The following is an 11,442-nucleotide window of genomic DNA, read 5'->3' as shown; positions in this document are numbered from 1 at the left end:
GGACCACAGGGGGAGCTGCCTGGTTCCTGAAGACCTGGGGACCCACCGCTTTGGTGGCTGTGATGACCTTGCTCTGTGCGCCTATGGCCAGCCTGAGGTGGTGCTGTGGCTGCAGGCAGCAGTGGAACTGGCGCAAGGCAGAGCCGCCCACCTCAGGCTCCACAGGACACCTGGGACCTAAGCAATGAGCTATGCCTTCTCTCAAACCCCAGAGGCCACCTGGGTCGGGCTGCCCCAGAGTGGACGCTGCAAAGCCCCCCTTCCTCTCCGTCACTGGCTGAGGCGCGCGCACTCATCAGCTACCAGTCTACTGGATGTCACTGCAATGGGGCCTTTCTGCATCTCTTGACCCTGGAACATCACAGTATCTACAGGATTGAAAACAATGAAGAATTGCTCCTTTTTTTAATTGGTAATAACAGGGCAACTTCCTGATCATGAAAGGCCACAATGATGGCAGAGGACACAAAAAGACCAACAGAAGGAACACAAGAGAGACCAACAGTGTCCGTGTGTCCATGTTTTATTTATGTAGGTACCATTAAAATACAGTGTGCCTTCAGGGTCACATTTCTACAATTAAGCATTAAATACTGATCTCTTCTCCACCCAACTGCCCACGCCACTCCCCAAAACCACACACAGCAAACTCCTCTGCAACCTCACTTTAAATCACAAGGGACACTTGCTCCTGGCCCAACCTGGACACTACTGCATGGCTCGCACCAGAATGCTCCTGGTCTCCACAAGGCTGGACTACACTGCTGGCATCTTGAGGCCATGGCAATGCTCGCTTCCAAGAGGACAAGGAAAAAAGCAGGTCCTAGTGTTAAAAGGGAAGGGCATGTCCTGGGAGGAACATCCAGGCAAGCTGGGCAACACCAGGTCTCCTTGGTGCTCAATAAAAGCCAGGTTAGGCGGCCAAGCATTGAGCAAACGGAACAGGTACAGGAGGCTAGGCAGAGTCTAGATAGAAGAAAATATGTCAGGGACCAATGTCTGCAAACTGAAATTTCAGCACAAGCTTCGTGCTCAAAGCTGACTTATTGCATTTGTGTGTGCACGCACGCAGACAGGTAAGTAACCAGTCTGTTCTCCCAGCAAGACCCTGAGCCATAGAAGCTGAGGTGGCACTGCTGAGCAAACCTTCTTGCTTAAAAGAACAACTGTGGGCCCAAGCAGAAAAAATGAGATGTAGCAAACACTAAATATTTGGAGTCAAATTTGGACTACCAGGAAAGGATTTAAACTGGAACAATAAATACTAGAAATGGTCTTACATCTCAAGTGACTTGTGAGGGTCTGCTATGTGTGGCAAACTGCTCTGAACAAAAAGTACCCTGCCAGCCACAGTTTCAGGTGCAGTGTACATTATCTTCAAGTTCTGCTGCACTTAACTACATCCTAACTCCAAGCCCCGAGCCACCAGGAAAGGAGGCCGTGTGTGTCATGAACACCAGGTTCCCAGCAGCACCTCATACATCGCCTTCTACAGTTACGAACACCTCAGTAGCTGGTGTGGTGGCTGAACAGCTGGAAAGAATGAGACAGACCCTTCATAATTCTAGAGAAAAACGCTCACAGATTTAGTGCTGAGGAAAAGCAGAGTCAGAAAGTCAAGACCACCCGTGATGTCACCCCCTCTCCAGTGCCCCTGATCCTACCGATCTGTGAGCGCACGTCGTAATCCTGCTAATAAGCAAGGTGGCCCTGGGACAGCACCGCGAGTGCTGCTACCTAGCGCGTGCCCGGCCATGCGAGCGAGGCTGTGCGCGGCTGCAGGGCCAGTCCAGCCTAGTGGTTCCCTTTGGTCGACTTCTTCTTCTTCGACTCCTCTCTCTGCTTCTGCTTCTTCCTCTTGCCACCTTCTTTGAACCCTAAGGAAACACGGCTTGTAAAACACTGCACACCAGCAACTGCTTCCCCATGAGACATAGGCAGGTGGCTAGAAACTTCCCCACGTTGAAAAGAAAGCAAAAAGGCCATCGGTCTTGTCCACGTCTAACCTCCACAAAGACACGCACTGCCGTTCTGAACTGCACGTGGAAAGCCTCTCGGGTTCCTCACAAGTCACCCACACAGGGCCCTGGGCAGACGCACAGCCAAGACCCAGGGTGTCTCACCACCTGCAGGCCCTAGGTGAGGCCGAGAAGGCAGCGCCTACCCATCTCTCACCCAGGACAGAGCCCTCTTATGTCCCCTCGAGTCAGCTAGTGCATGACCAACCTGTCCAGCCAATCAGAAGAAAGACTGCTCACCCCTGGGTATTCTGCCCCAAGGGCCATGAACAGAAAGCCTCCAGCCCTGTGGGTGGGGAGTGGGCGGGAGCTGAATCGGGGCCACCTCCCCCACACAGGTCCCTGCACACCCACGGCTGCCTGGGCTTCAACTGGGAATGTTGGCACAGCAGGAAGACAAAGGTCAGACTGCCAGAAGCCAAGAACTGGGTCAGCACAGCGGTGACAGGGGCCGCCTCCCACAGACACCAAGCCTCAGGGTCCATGCTGTCTTCTCTCATGACTTTCACATGCCGAGTCCTTCTCAGATTCTTTTCTAATGGCCACAAGCTCCTGCCAGGCCCACAGGGTGCTGGAGCCAATGTGGAAGAGGAATACACCTTTCCACGTGTTACTTCAAGGTGGCTGGCTGCAGCTCAGCCTGTACCTCTAAAATGAAGCAGAACGATTTTAAAGGAGGTCAGCAATCCATGCCACAGCAGGGCAAAGGTCACCAAGCCCGGGTGCGTCTCACACCACCTCAGCACCACGGGGCACGGCTAGGGCTCCCTGGACCACCTCCTCTGCAACGGGAGACGGTCCCACTCCCCAAACCCCAGGGCACCCACTGTCTGCTTCAGCAGGCACGATGCACAGTCGTTCCATCCCTGAGAAGCGTCTCCCAGGGAGACTCGTTTTCAATCTAGAAAGCTCACATCCTAGAAGCAGGGCAAGAGTAGACTCTGACACTGGGAAAGGAGAGAGAGCTCCTGGGAAAACCAGGCCACTCTGCGGTGCAGCCGAGAAGCCAAAGTGTGAACCTGGGGTCCCTAGCACTTCAAGGTGACAGTGTTCCTTATTATATGCTGCTTTTTAAGGAAAAAAGGCCCAAACTTGCAAATTCAACAAAAAGGCAATGACAGGGACGTTCAAGGCCACAGGGGAGCATGCAGAAGACAGCCAGAGTGTCTAAGTGTTCTGGGCTGGCTTGGCTCCAGGCCACAACTACAGGAAGGCACACCCTGGCTCCGTCCTCTCCTGACACCTGGAGCACCCAGACCTGCAACCCAGATGAGCAAGTCCTGGAGGCAAACCCTCTTGCTGGAGGGGAGAGGCCCCAGGGTCATGGCTCTGCTGCGCTGGGGAGGGGACACTTGGTGTCTGGGGCACTTCCTCTACTTGGCTCCTGCCTCCCTGCCTCCTGCATAGGGCTCAGCACGCTGCACCTGCAAGGACCCATGCTCCTCAGCTCTGGTGCTCTTCTTCAGGCCTGGGACCTGAGGACAGGGAAAGGCAACCCGACAGCTCTGGCACATCCAGAGCCTCCCCTGAAGGGGGCACAGACCAGCAATGTCCCAACTCACCACACACAGGAGCCGATGGGCAAGGATGGCACCGCCCACCTCTCCTGTGCAAGGATTTCTGAATTCACAAGTCTACTGTTTTTCCCATTCAAAAATGGCATCTGGTCAGAACCCGATGACACGTGGACCAACGACTCTGCAGGGCTGTCTCCACTGCTAATTCCTACTTTCCCCAAACTCAACAGGATCCATAGCAACAGGTGCCACCGGGGAGAGGAGGAGCCTGGTGTTGAGCCAGGGTCCCCGGCCGGGTCTGCTGAAGCACTACCTTCCAGAAGGCCCACAGTTCTGGGATGGTGGGTCCCCTGGGCAGCCCACACCTGCACACCAGCTCTTAGGACCTGCAGGCCATGCATGACCTAGCGAGCCAGCCTGCAGTCTACAACCTGCATGTCCTGTACCTCACAGAGACCCTTGAGAGGACACTGCCCCTCCTGCAGCCCTCACAGCCCTCGGTACTAGGAGTGGACAGAAGTCCTGGAGGCTTTGCAGGCCCCTCCGTGGGGCAAGGCCAAGCACACTGCCTGTCCCTCAGCCCCACTGGGAGAGCTGATGCCCCGCTACATTCCCTGGCACACCTTGCTGCAGAGCAGGGCAGCTGGCCACAGGGGCCATGTGCCAGCTGCCCCAAGGCCCAGCAACACCTGCCCACAGGTGAGTGTTGATGAAAGGGTGTGTTTTTTTCCTCTAAACCCTGCAGACACTGCTCTGTCTGGGGAGGACCAGGCGGGAACGAAGGAGGCTCTGGGGAAGCAAAGCAGTAGAACTCCTCCCTTTGGTTTCCTGCTCAGAGCACCTGAGACAGCCTACACCACCCTGGCTCAGATTACCAAGTGGGGACCCTTCCATAACTGTCCTGCTGTGGCCACCAGCTTCCACACAGCTGGGACCCAGGGGCACAGACACCTCACAGGGAGCGACACTGGGCTTCGGGCTCAGCACCACAGGTAACCAGAGACCTCCAGGCGCTGCCAGGAGGAAAAAGGGCAGAGCGGGGGCTCAGGAACCAGGTCCTGGGTGCCAGGCCCACAGAAGGGCTGGCAGGGCAGCCACCTCCACTCAAACTGTTGGGGACTTTGCTGGTTTTCTATTTTGTTTTTGTTTTGCTTATTTGGTGCTACTGAGGACTGAACCCAGGGACAGTCTACCACCGGGCCACATCCCCAGCCCTTTTCATTTTTATTTTGAGACAGAGTCTCACTAAATGGCCCAGGCTGGCCTTGAACTTGCAGTCCTCCTGCTCAGCCTCCCAAGTTGCAGGGATCACAGGCGTGCGCCACCGAGCCAGACTGGCTGGGATTTTTTCTTTGAAGGGTGAAGCAGATGCAGAAGATAGGTGTGGCTTGGGACCATCAGGGCAAGTGACAGATCTCCACCTCTTGGCACGAGGTTCTGACAGCAGCACTCAGGTAATGGAGCGACATGGCAAGCGCAGCAGCCCTCACCCCTGCCGGGCAATGCACTCCACACACACCGCAGAACAGTGGGACCCTGCTTTAATGGAGGGAGAGCTTCGAGCAGCCACAGCTAGGCCTCCCGCGGCACAGCTCCTGGAGGTGAGCTCGGGCACAGGCCTTCCTCTGCCTCTGCCCCCAGGGCCTGGTGCCTGCCCCCTGGCTCCCCACACCTGCTCAGGTCAGAACACAGCAGCACAGGTATGACTTCTGTCCTCTCTGTCCTGAACTTGGGGGAGGATCACTTTGGGGCTGCTCCACACCAGTTTCCCTCTGCACACCTGCTGAGCTCATGGGCGTGTCCCAGGTGCTGGGGACCCGTGGTTTGTCCTGCTCCTCCTCTTGCTCCCAGATGCTATGCTGTGGCGCAGACCTGGCCGTCTGTGTGGGGCGGCAGGACTTCTGAGGGCGGGTGCTGGCGTGCTGGGCAGGCAGGGCAGGCTGGCCTCTCCGCAGGCGCTCTTCCACAAGGGCATCCTCATCAGCCACACCTGAAAACACACCAGGGAGAGCACATGAGCGGGAGACCCGCCCTCAAGGGCAAGGGGGCCATGCCCTCAGGAGCTGCTTACCCCTGGAGCCACCAGACTTCTGGAAAAAGAAATGGGCCATTCCAGGCTGGCACTGTTGGGGCCCTTACAATCCCATGGAAATCAGGCTATGGAAACAGCAGCTCCAACCCACCCTGCAGGGCATATTCAGAATGATCCAGGCAAACACCCATTGAAGCACGGATGAACAACCACCCTGGACAGGATGGCTGTCAACCCAACCGTGCCACCTGCAAGGAGGCGGCAGACCCAGACAGCTTTTGGGCTTGTGCTGATAAGAGTCCTCCTGTACTGGCTGAAGCAAGCACCCCGTGAAAACTGTGGGAGCGAGGGTGCCCATCCAGCCATCCTGCCAGGCAGAGGCGTGCCTTGGCCCTTCCTGAGCCCCAGCTCCTCCCACTGCCCGGGCCTGGGCCCTGGCGTCAGTGCCTCCACCACTCAACACGAGTCACTTGGAAGGCCCTTATCAAACCTGCACACTGACTGGAAACAAGGAAGAACATCTAAAAACAGTACTGACTGAAGGACTGACTGTGATTCTCCACAAGTTCTCAACTAGAAGCACTTCATGGATCTGTTAGAGAAAGCGCTGCTGAGACTCCTCCCAACTACCACGCCCATCCCCCTGAACTCCACTCCCTGCGAGGAAAACACCTGCTGCCCTCCTGCATAGCCCAAGCACGGGGGAGGCAAGGCCACGCACCTGCTGAGGAACAAACCCAGGCAGGGGTCACCCTGCGGTGGCTCCTTCATCCCTGTTTCCCAGTCAGCCCAGGGTGTTCGTCAGTGAAACTGAGGACGTAAATGCTAGTCAAGGGTCTCAACGTCCTCACCTGTAACCACCCCTGGAACTTGGTGCCAGGCTCCATGCTCCGGCTTCACCCAGCTACAGCTTGCACCAGCTGGGAGCCAGCAACTCCCGGAGTCCACTCAAGTCCACCTTGCCTTGGCCCCTGCACCGTCCACAGCAATCCTATTTCTCCTGTCTCTCCGGCCACGTGACTGAGTTCCCAAAGGGCAAGCTGAGAAGCCACCACAGGCTGTCATGAGCTAGGACATCAGGTACCGACTGCCCCACCCATCACTCACAGCATCCAGCATGTCCTGCCAGAGGGCCTAAGGCCCCCATGAGACATGGATCTCCTCTGGGTCACATGAAGCCTCTGGGCTGAGGGTGGCATCCTGGCAGTGGGCAAGATGTGGACTCTGCAGCGTGCCCAAGCCCTGGGGCCTGAGACCGAGTGGCTGTGTGCAGATGCCCACGGGCACCAGGGCTCAGAATGGCACCTCGGGACAGTCTGTGGCAGGCGGCCAGGCTGGAGGGGTGCTGCCACTGAAACGCAGCACCCTGCAGAGAGCCCCGGCACAAGCTGGGACAATGAGGAGCTGGTGCCCCCCACAGGGCCTGGCATGTGAGCACACAGGAGTTGAGAGATCCATGCTCTCTGCCTTGGAAACAAGACACCGAAGGGGGCCCAGGCAGCCTGCTACACCACGGCACTGGCCCTGGGCCAGCTGCAGCCGGCCACACCAGCACCAAGGAGACCCCAGGAAGCCAAGCACAGAGCCCATCCCCGCCCCGGAGCAGAATCCCAGCTTGTACTTCTGTTTAAAAACTACACTTTGTCAATCCAAGTGTGGACACTTGAGAAGGAAAAGTAAGAGTTCCAGGTAAAGGACTGCCCACAGGCTGCCTGCTATTGAGCACGGGACTCTGGGGGGCCAGCGCCGCCAACTCATCCACTTACCTCTGACTGCAAGGGCCGATCAGCAGGCAGGCCTGAGCCGTCTCCTGTCCAAGCACATGGAACAATGGTGTCTGGCACACTCTGCCATTCCAGGCTCCACCCAGGCACACACCTGCACACCTCACCAAGTGCTCACAACAGACCCTTGTGCAGCCACGGGTCTTCCATGGAGCTAGCTCACAGGTCCCCAAGGTCCCACACTTCAGCCTGGTCTCTCTGAGGCTACAAAGCCACTGCCTACAGAGGAGCCAGACTCTGCACAGCTGTGGCTCCTTACCTTATCCACCTGCACCTGCCTCCCCGAAGGTGGGGCTGCAGAAATGCACTGCTTCTAGAGCTGCTAGAGCTCTGTGCTTACTGTCAGCTTAGAGAAGAGAAGAGGGCTAAACACCACTCAGATGGAGCAGACAGACATAGTTAATGAGCTCAAAGGGCTGCTTTGAGCTCGGTTCGGTGGCACACGCCTGCAATCCCAGTGACTGCAGAGGCTGAGGCTGGAGGATCGCGAGTTCAAAGCCAGCCTAGATAACTGAGGTAGGGCCTCGCTGAGTTAAGTAAAATAAAAGGACTAGGGGGGCCACCCGCAGTCACCACCCTGCAGACAGCCCAGGCCATGGCCACCGGCAGCAGAGGTGGACAAAAGCCTGCCTCGAAACAAGCTAGCGTGAGGTGCAGTGACGCACATCTCCCAGTGCTTCTGGGCCAGGCCCTGATCACTCAGAATTCAGAGCCATGTTGTTTGTTCTGTGTCTCCCACAGGGAGAAGGCCCAGGCCCTTGGAGGGGGCCAGCAGTAGAGGCCACCACCTGAGAGCACAGTTCTCCAATCCTCCCTGACCCAACCTGCGCGGGACCTCTGCAGCTGGCTCCCGGCTCCCACTTCCCTGTGCAGTTCTTCGGGCACCTCTGCTCCCAAGCAAACCCCTCCAGGAAGCCTTCCTGCCCGGGTCCTTGCGACTGGGGTGGGCAAGCACAGCATCTTTTAACCAATGACAATCAAGGCATGGAGGCCATAAGGTCCCCACAAAACCTCCACATCTGAAAAGTGCCTGGGAAGGAAATAAAGTGGGAACGGAGGTGCGTGCAATTCTCCTCCAGAATTCCCACTGGTACTGCCCGACCACACCAGCACCCTGGACTCCTCCCGTGCCCACTGCCGTGACACACAGGCCTTCAGTTAACCTGCACCAGGACACGAGGGACCCATGTCACCACCCTGCAGACAGCCCGGGCCATAGCCACCTGTGTCACCACCAGAAGACAGCCCAGGCCATGGCCACCCGTGTCACCACCCTGCAGACAGCCTGGGCCATGGCCACCCGCGTCACCACCCTGCAGACAGCCCGGGCCATGGCCACCCGTGTCACCACCCTGAAGACAGCCCGAGCCATGGCCACCCGTTTCACCACCAGAAGACAGCCCAGGCCATGGCCACCCTCAGCATAGAGGGTGGCTGCAAAGCCACAAGATGGGCTCCCGCCAAGGACTTCAAGCCCCAGTCCTGCAGCACAGGCCCGCGAGGGTGGCCCTGGAAGTACCTGCTCTCAGGCTTGCACAGCAGTGCCCCACAGCCAAGGGCCAGGGCAGAGGACTAACATTCCCAGGGCACCAGCTTCTCTAAGCATCTTGACTTCCACAGCCACACAACGCCACTCAACCTGCCCTGACTGGCATTGGAACGTCCCAACCCACCGGGGCTGGTCTTCGGCCCCCTGCCCTCCCCACGTTGTCTGCAGACCTGCCTGGGTCTGACAGTAGCCCAAGGAACCCACTCCCTGAGATCCAGACTCAACTGTCCTCCTGTGCTGGGTGGGGCTGCTAACCACAGCAGGCACAGGCTGGTACTGGATGGGTTTCCACAACACAATAGAACTTACAACAGCGCCACACACCTAAGACACCACCATGCCCACCCTCCAGTGCAGGAGGCTCCCAGAATACCCAAGAGGCTGGGCCAAGCCAGGACCTCCCTTGCTTGTTCTTTCCATCTGCCCCCAGCATCAAGCCAAGCACCCAGGCTATGCTGGGAATCTACCCTCTATCTGCAGCCCTGAGCACAGAAACTCAGAGAGCCAGCAGCGAACACTTGGGGCGGGGGAGGGCAGCATGCCTTGAAGTCTCAGTGGCCAAGAAAGCAGGCCAGAGAGAGCACAAACATCGCTCGAAGATGCTGCTTGCTGGAGAGCAGCCAATCCCAGCAAACTCCCACAGCAGCAGGGTGGCCAGCACCTTCAGAACCTCAGTGGGCCTGCAGAGGGGCCTATGTAGCTCAGACACCATGGCAGAGGACGGAGGGCCCGCACGTCCTGGCAGCGCCACTGGAGGCCACACCAGGAAACAAGGAAGCCTTACTTCCTTTGTTGTCCCCAATGCTGGAGATGGGGACTGAGTCCTGCTAGACAAGCACTCTACACCCAGCCCACTTTTTTTTTTTTTTTTTTAAATCAAGGATTGAACCCAGAGGCACTGGACCACTGAGCCACACCCCCAGCCCTATTTTGTAATTTTTAGAGACAGAGTCTCACTAAACTGCTGAGGCTGGCTTTGAACTCGCAATCCTCCTGCCCACACCTCTGCAGGCATGCGCCACTGCACCCGGCCTCAGCCCACTCTGGTCTAGAACTATGAAGCTCCTGTCTGGGCGCCTAAATGCTGAATTACAGGTGTGTACCTCAGCTCTCAGCCTCCCCCTCAGCTAAGCCCTGATCAGGACAGGAGGACAGGCGGAGGCGGCTCGCAACACAGAGCGCACAGCTCTCTGCCTGGGCAGGAGTACCCATCTGCAGGCTGTGCTGCTCCCCCCTGCAACTATGGCCGCAGGCACCGACAGGAGGGAGTCACGGTTTCTCTTCTCTCAGGAAGGAGAATAAAATGCTAGAAAAAAGGCTGAATGCATCTAAGACTCAGCCTTGATATTGCCAAGAAAGGATGGTATGGTGATGCAGGCACAGCAATTGGAGATGGGGGTCTCCAGTGTTCGCTGCTCAGCAGTCAGGAGGCTGTAACCACAGCCACACACACCCCTGCACTGCACCCTTCCCAGGGCCCGCTGTCAGGAGGACCACAGGAGCATGGTAGAGACAGGGAGGAAGAGCTGGTAATCGCCCTTGAGACTCCTGTAAGAGCACCAGCAACGGAACACTCTGCTCCTTAGAAGACAAATTTTAAAGCTCTGATTGTAACAAGAGTAAAGAATCCTTCCTGTACTAAGAGATTCAGGTAACAAAGCCCATGCAGGGACTCAGGCCCACTGCAGGAAGAGACCCAGCACACCCTGAGCTAATGGACCTGCAGAGCCCCGGGAGAGCCAGGGTATGCACCAACCAGGGCAGCCTCAACCACATCAACAGATTCCAATCGCTTCCATCTCCCTCAGAGCCTGGTCATGAGGTCACCACTGCACACAGACTGCATGCATGAGCTGGGGCCCTGGCCAGTCTGCCTCCCGCACCTGTGTGGCCTCAAGTTGGTACTAGGTTCCTCTGCAGGGCTCAGAGTGAACACGCCTCTTCCAGAAAAGTCCTCAGTGCCCACAAACTGTGCCTCACCATGCTCCTGTCCAGCCAAGCAAGTCAAGCTGGGGGTCCTCGCTAACCTGCACATCCAGGGTTCCCATCTACACTGCATCCTGCACACCATAGCTCCTGCAGCAGGGGAATTCCACACCATTAGCTGGAGTCAGATGGGCCTTCAAGACCAGGGTGCACGGTGTGCCACGAGATGTTTGGATGGAAATGTACACACTTGCCAAGCCAACACAGAGGACCCAACTCAAGCTTTTCATGAGGAGATCCTCACAGTCTCCACTGACAGCTGGGCTCCAGGGATAGTGCCTTTGAAGATAGAGTGGACCTTGACGCCAAAAAGGTCACACAGGTACAGGATGAGACTCACACACAAAAAAGCACACAGCTGGCCCACTTTAGTGCCTAGAGGAGATGGACTGCAACCATCAACAGAAGGAGAAAGCCCAGAGACACGTGTCCCAGAGCCTAGTCATACTACCCCGGGACTGCCTTCCTCTAACTCCCCCAGAGCCTGAAATAGGCAAGGCCGACTGCATTACAGTCGCTGAGACCAGGTGAGTCGCTACGCCTACATCCCAGTGGC

General features: G+C 57.2%; 1 protein-coding gene across 7 annotated transcripts in view; it reads right to left on the bottom strand.

The window, feature by feature from the left end:
* Positions 1-505: 505 nt before the first annotated feature.
* Dnajb6 (DnaJ heat shock protein family (Hsp40) member B6) overlaps positions 506-11,442 on the bottom strand; it is a 64,008-nt gene continuing 53,071 nt past the window's right edge. For all 7 annotated transcript variants that reach the window (XM_026381687.2, XM_077795908.1, XM_026381693.2 and 4 more), the window contains 2 exons: positions 5,316-5,525; positions 506-1,877 (listed from right to left, as the gene is read on the bottom strand). In XM_026381687.2, the coding sequence (XP_026237472.1) occupies positions 1,795-1,877; positions 5,316-5,525 (293 nt within the window). In that variant the 3' untranslated portion in view covers positions 506-1,794. The remainder of the gene's footprint in view (positions 1,878-5,315; positions 5,526-11,442) is intronic.

The sequence above is a fragment of the Urocitellus parryii genome, chromosome 3 (genome assembly GCF_045843805.1).
Source record: "Urocitellus parryii isolate mUroPar1 chromosome 3, mUroPar1.hap1, whole genome shotgun sequence".
Taxonomy (NCBI): domain Eukaryota; kingdom Metazoa; phylum Chordata; class Mammalia; order Rodentia; family Sciuridae; genus Urocitellus; species Urocitellus parryii.
The sequence above is the reverse complement of the archived record's forward strand: the minus strand, read 5'-3'. Positions and strand labels throughout refer to the sequence as shown.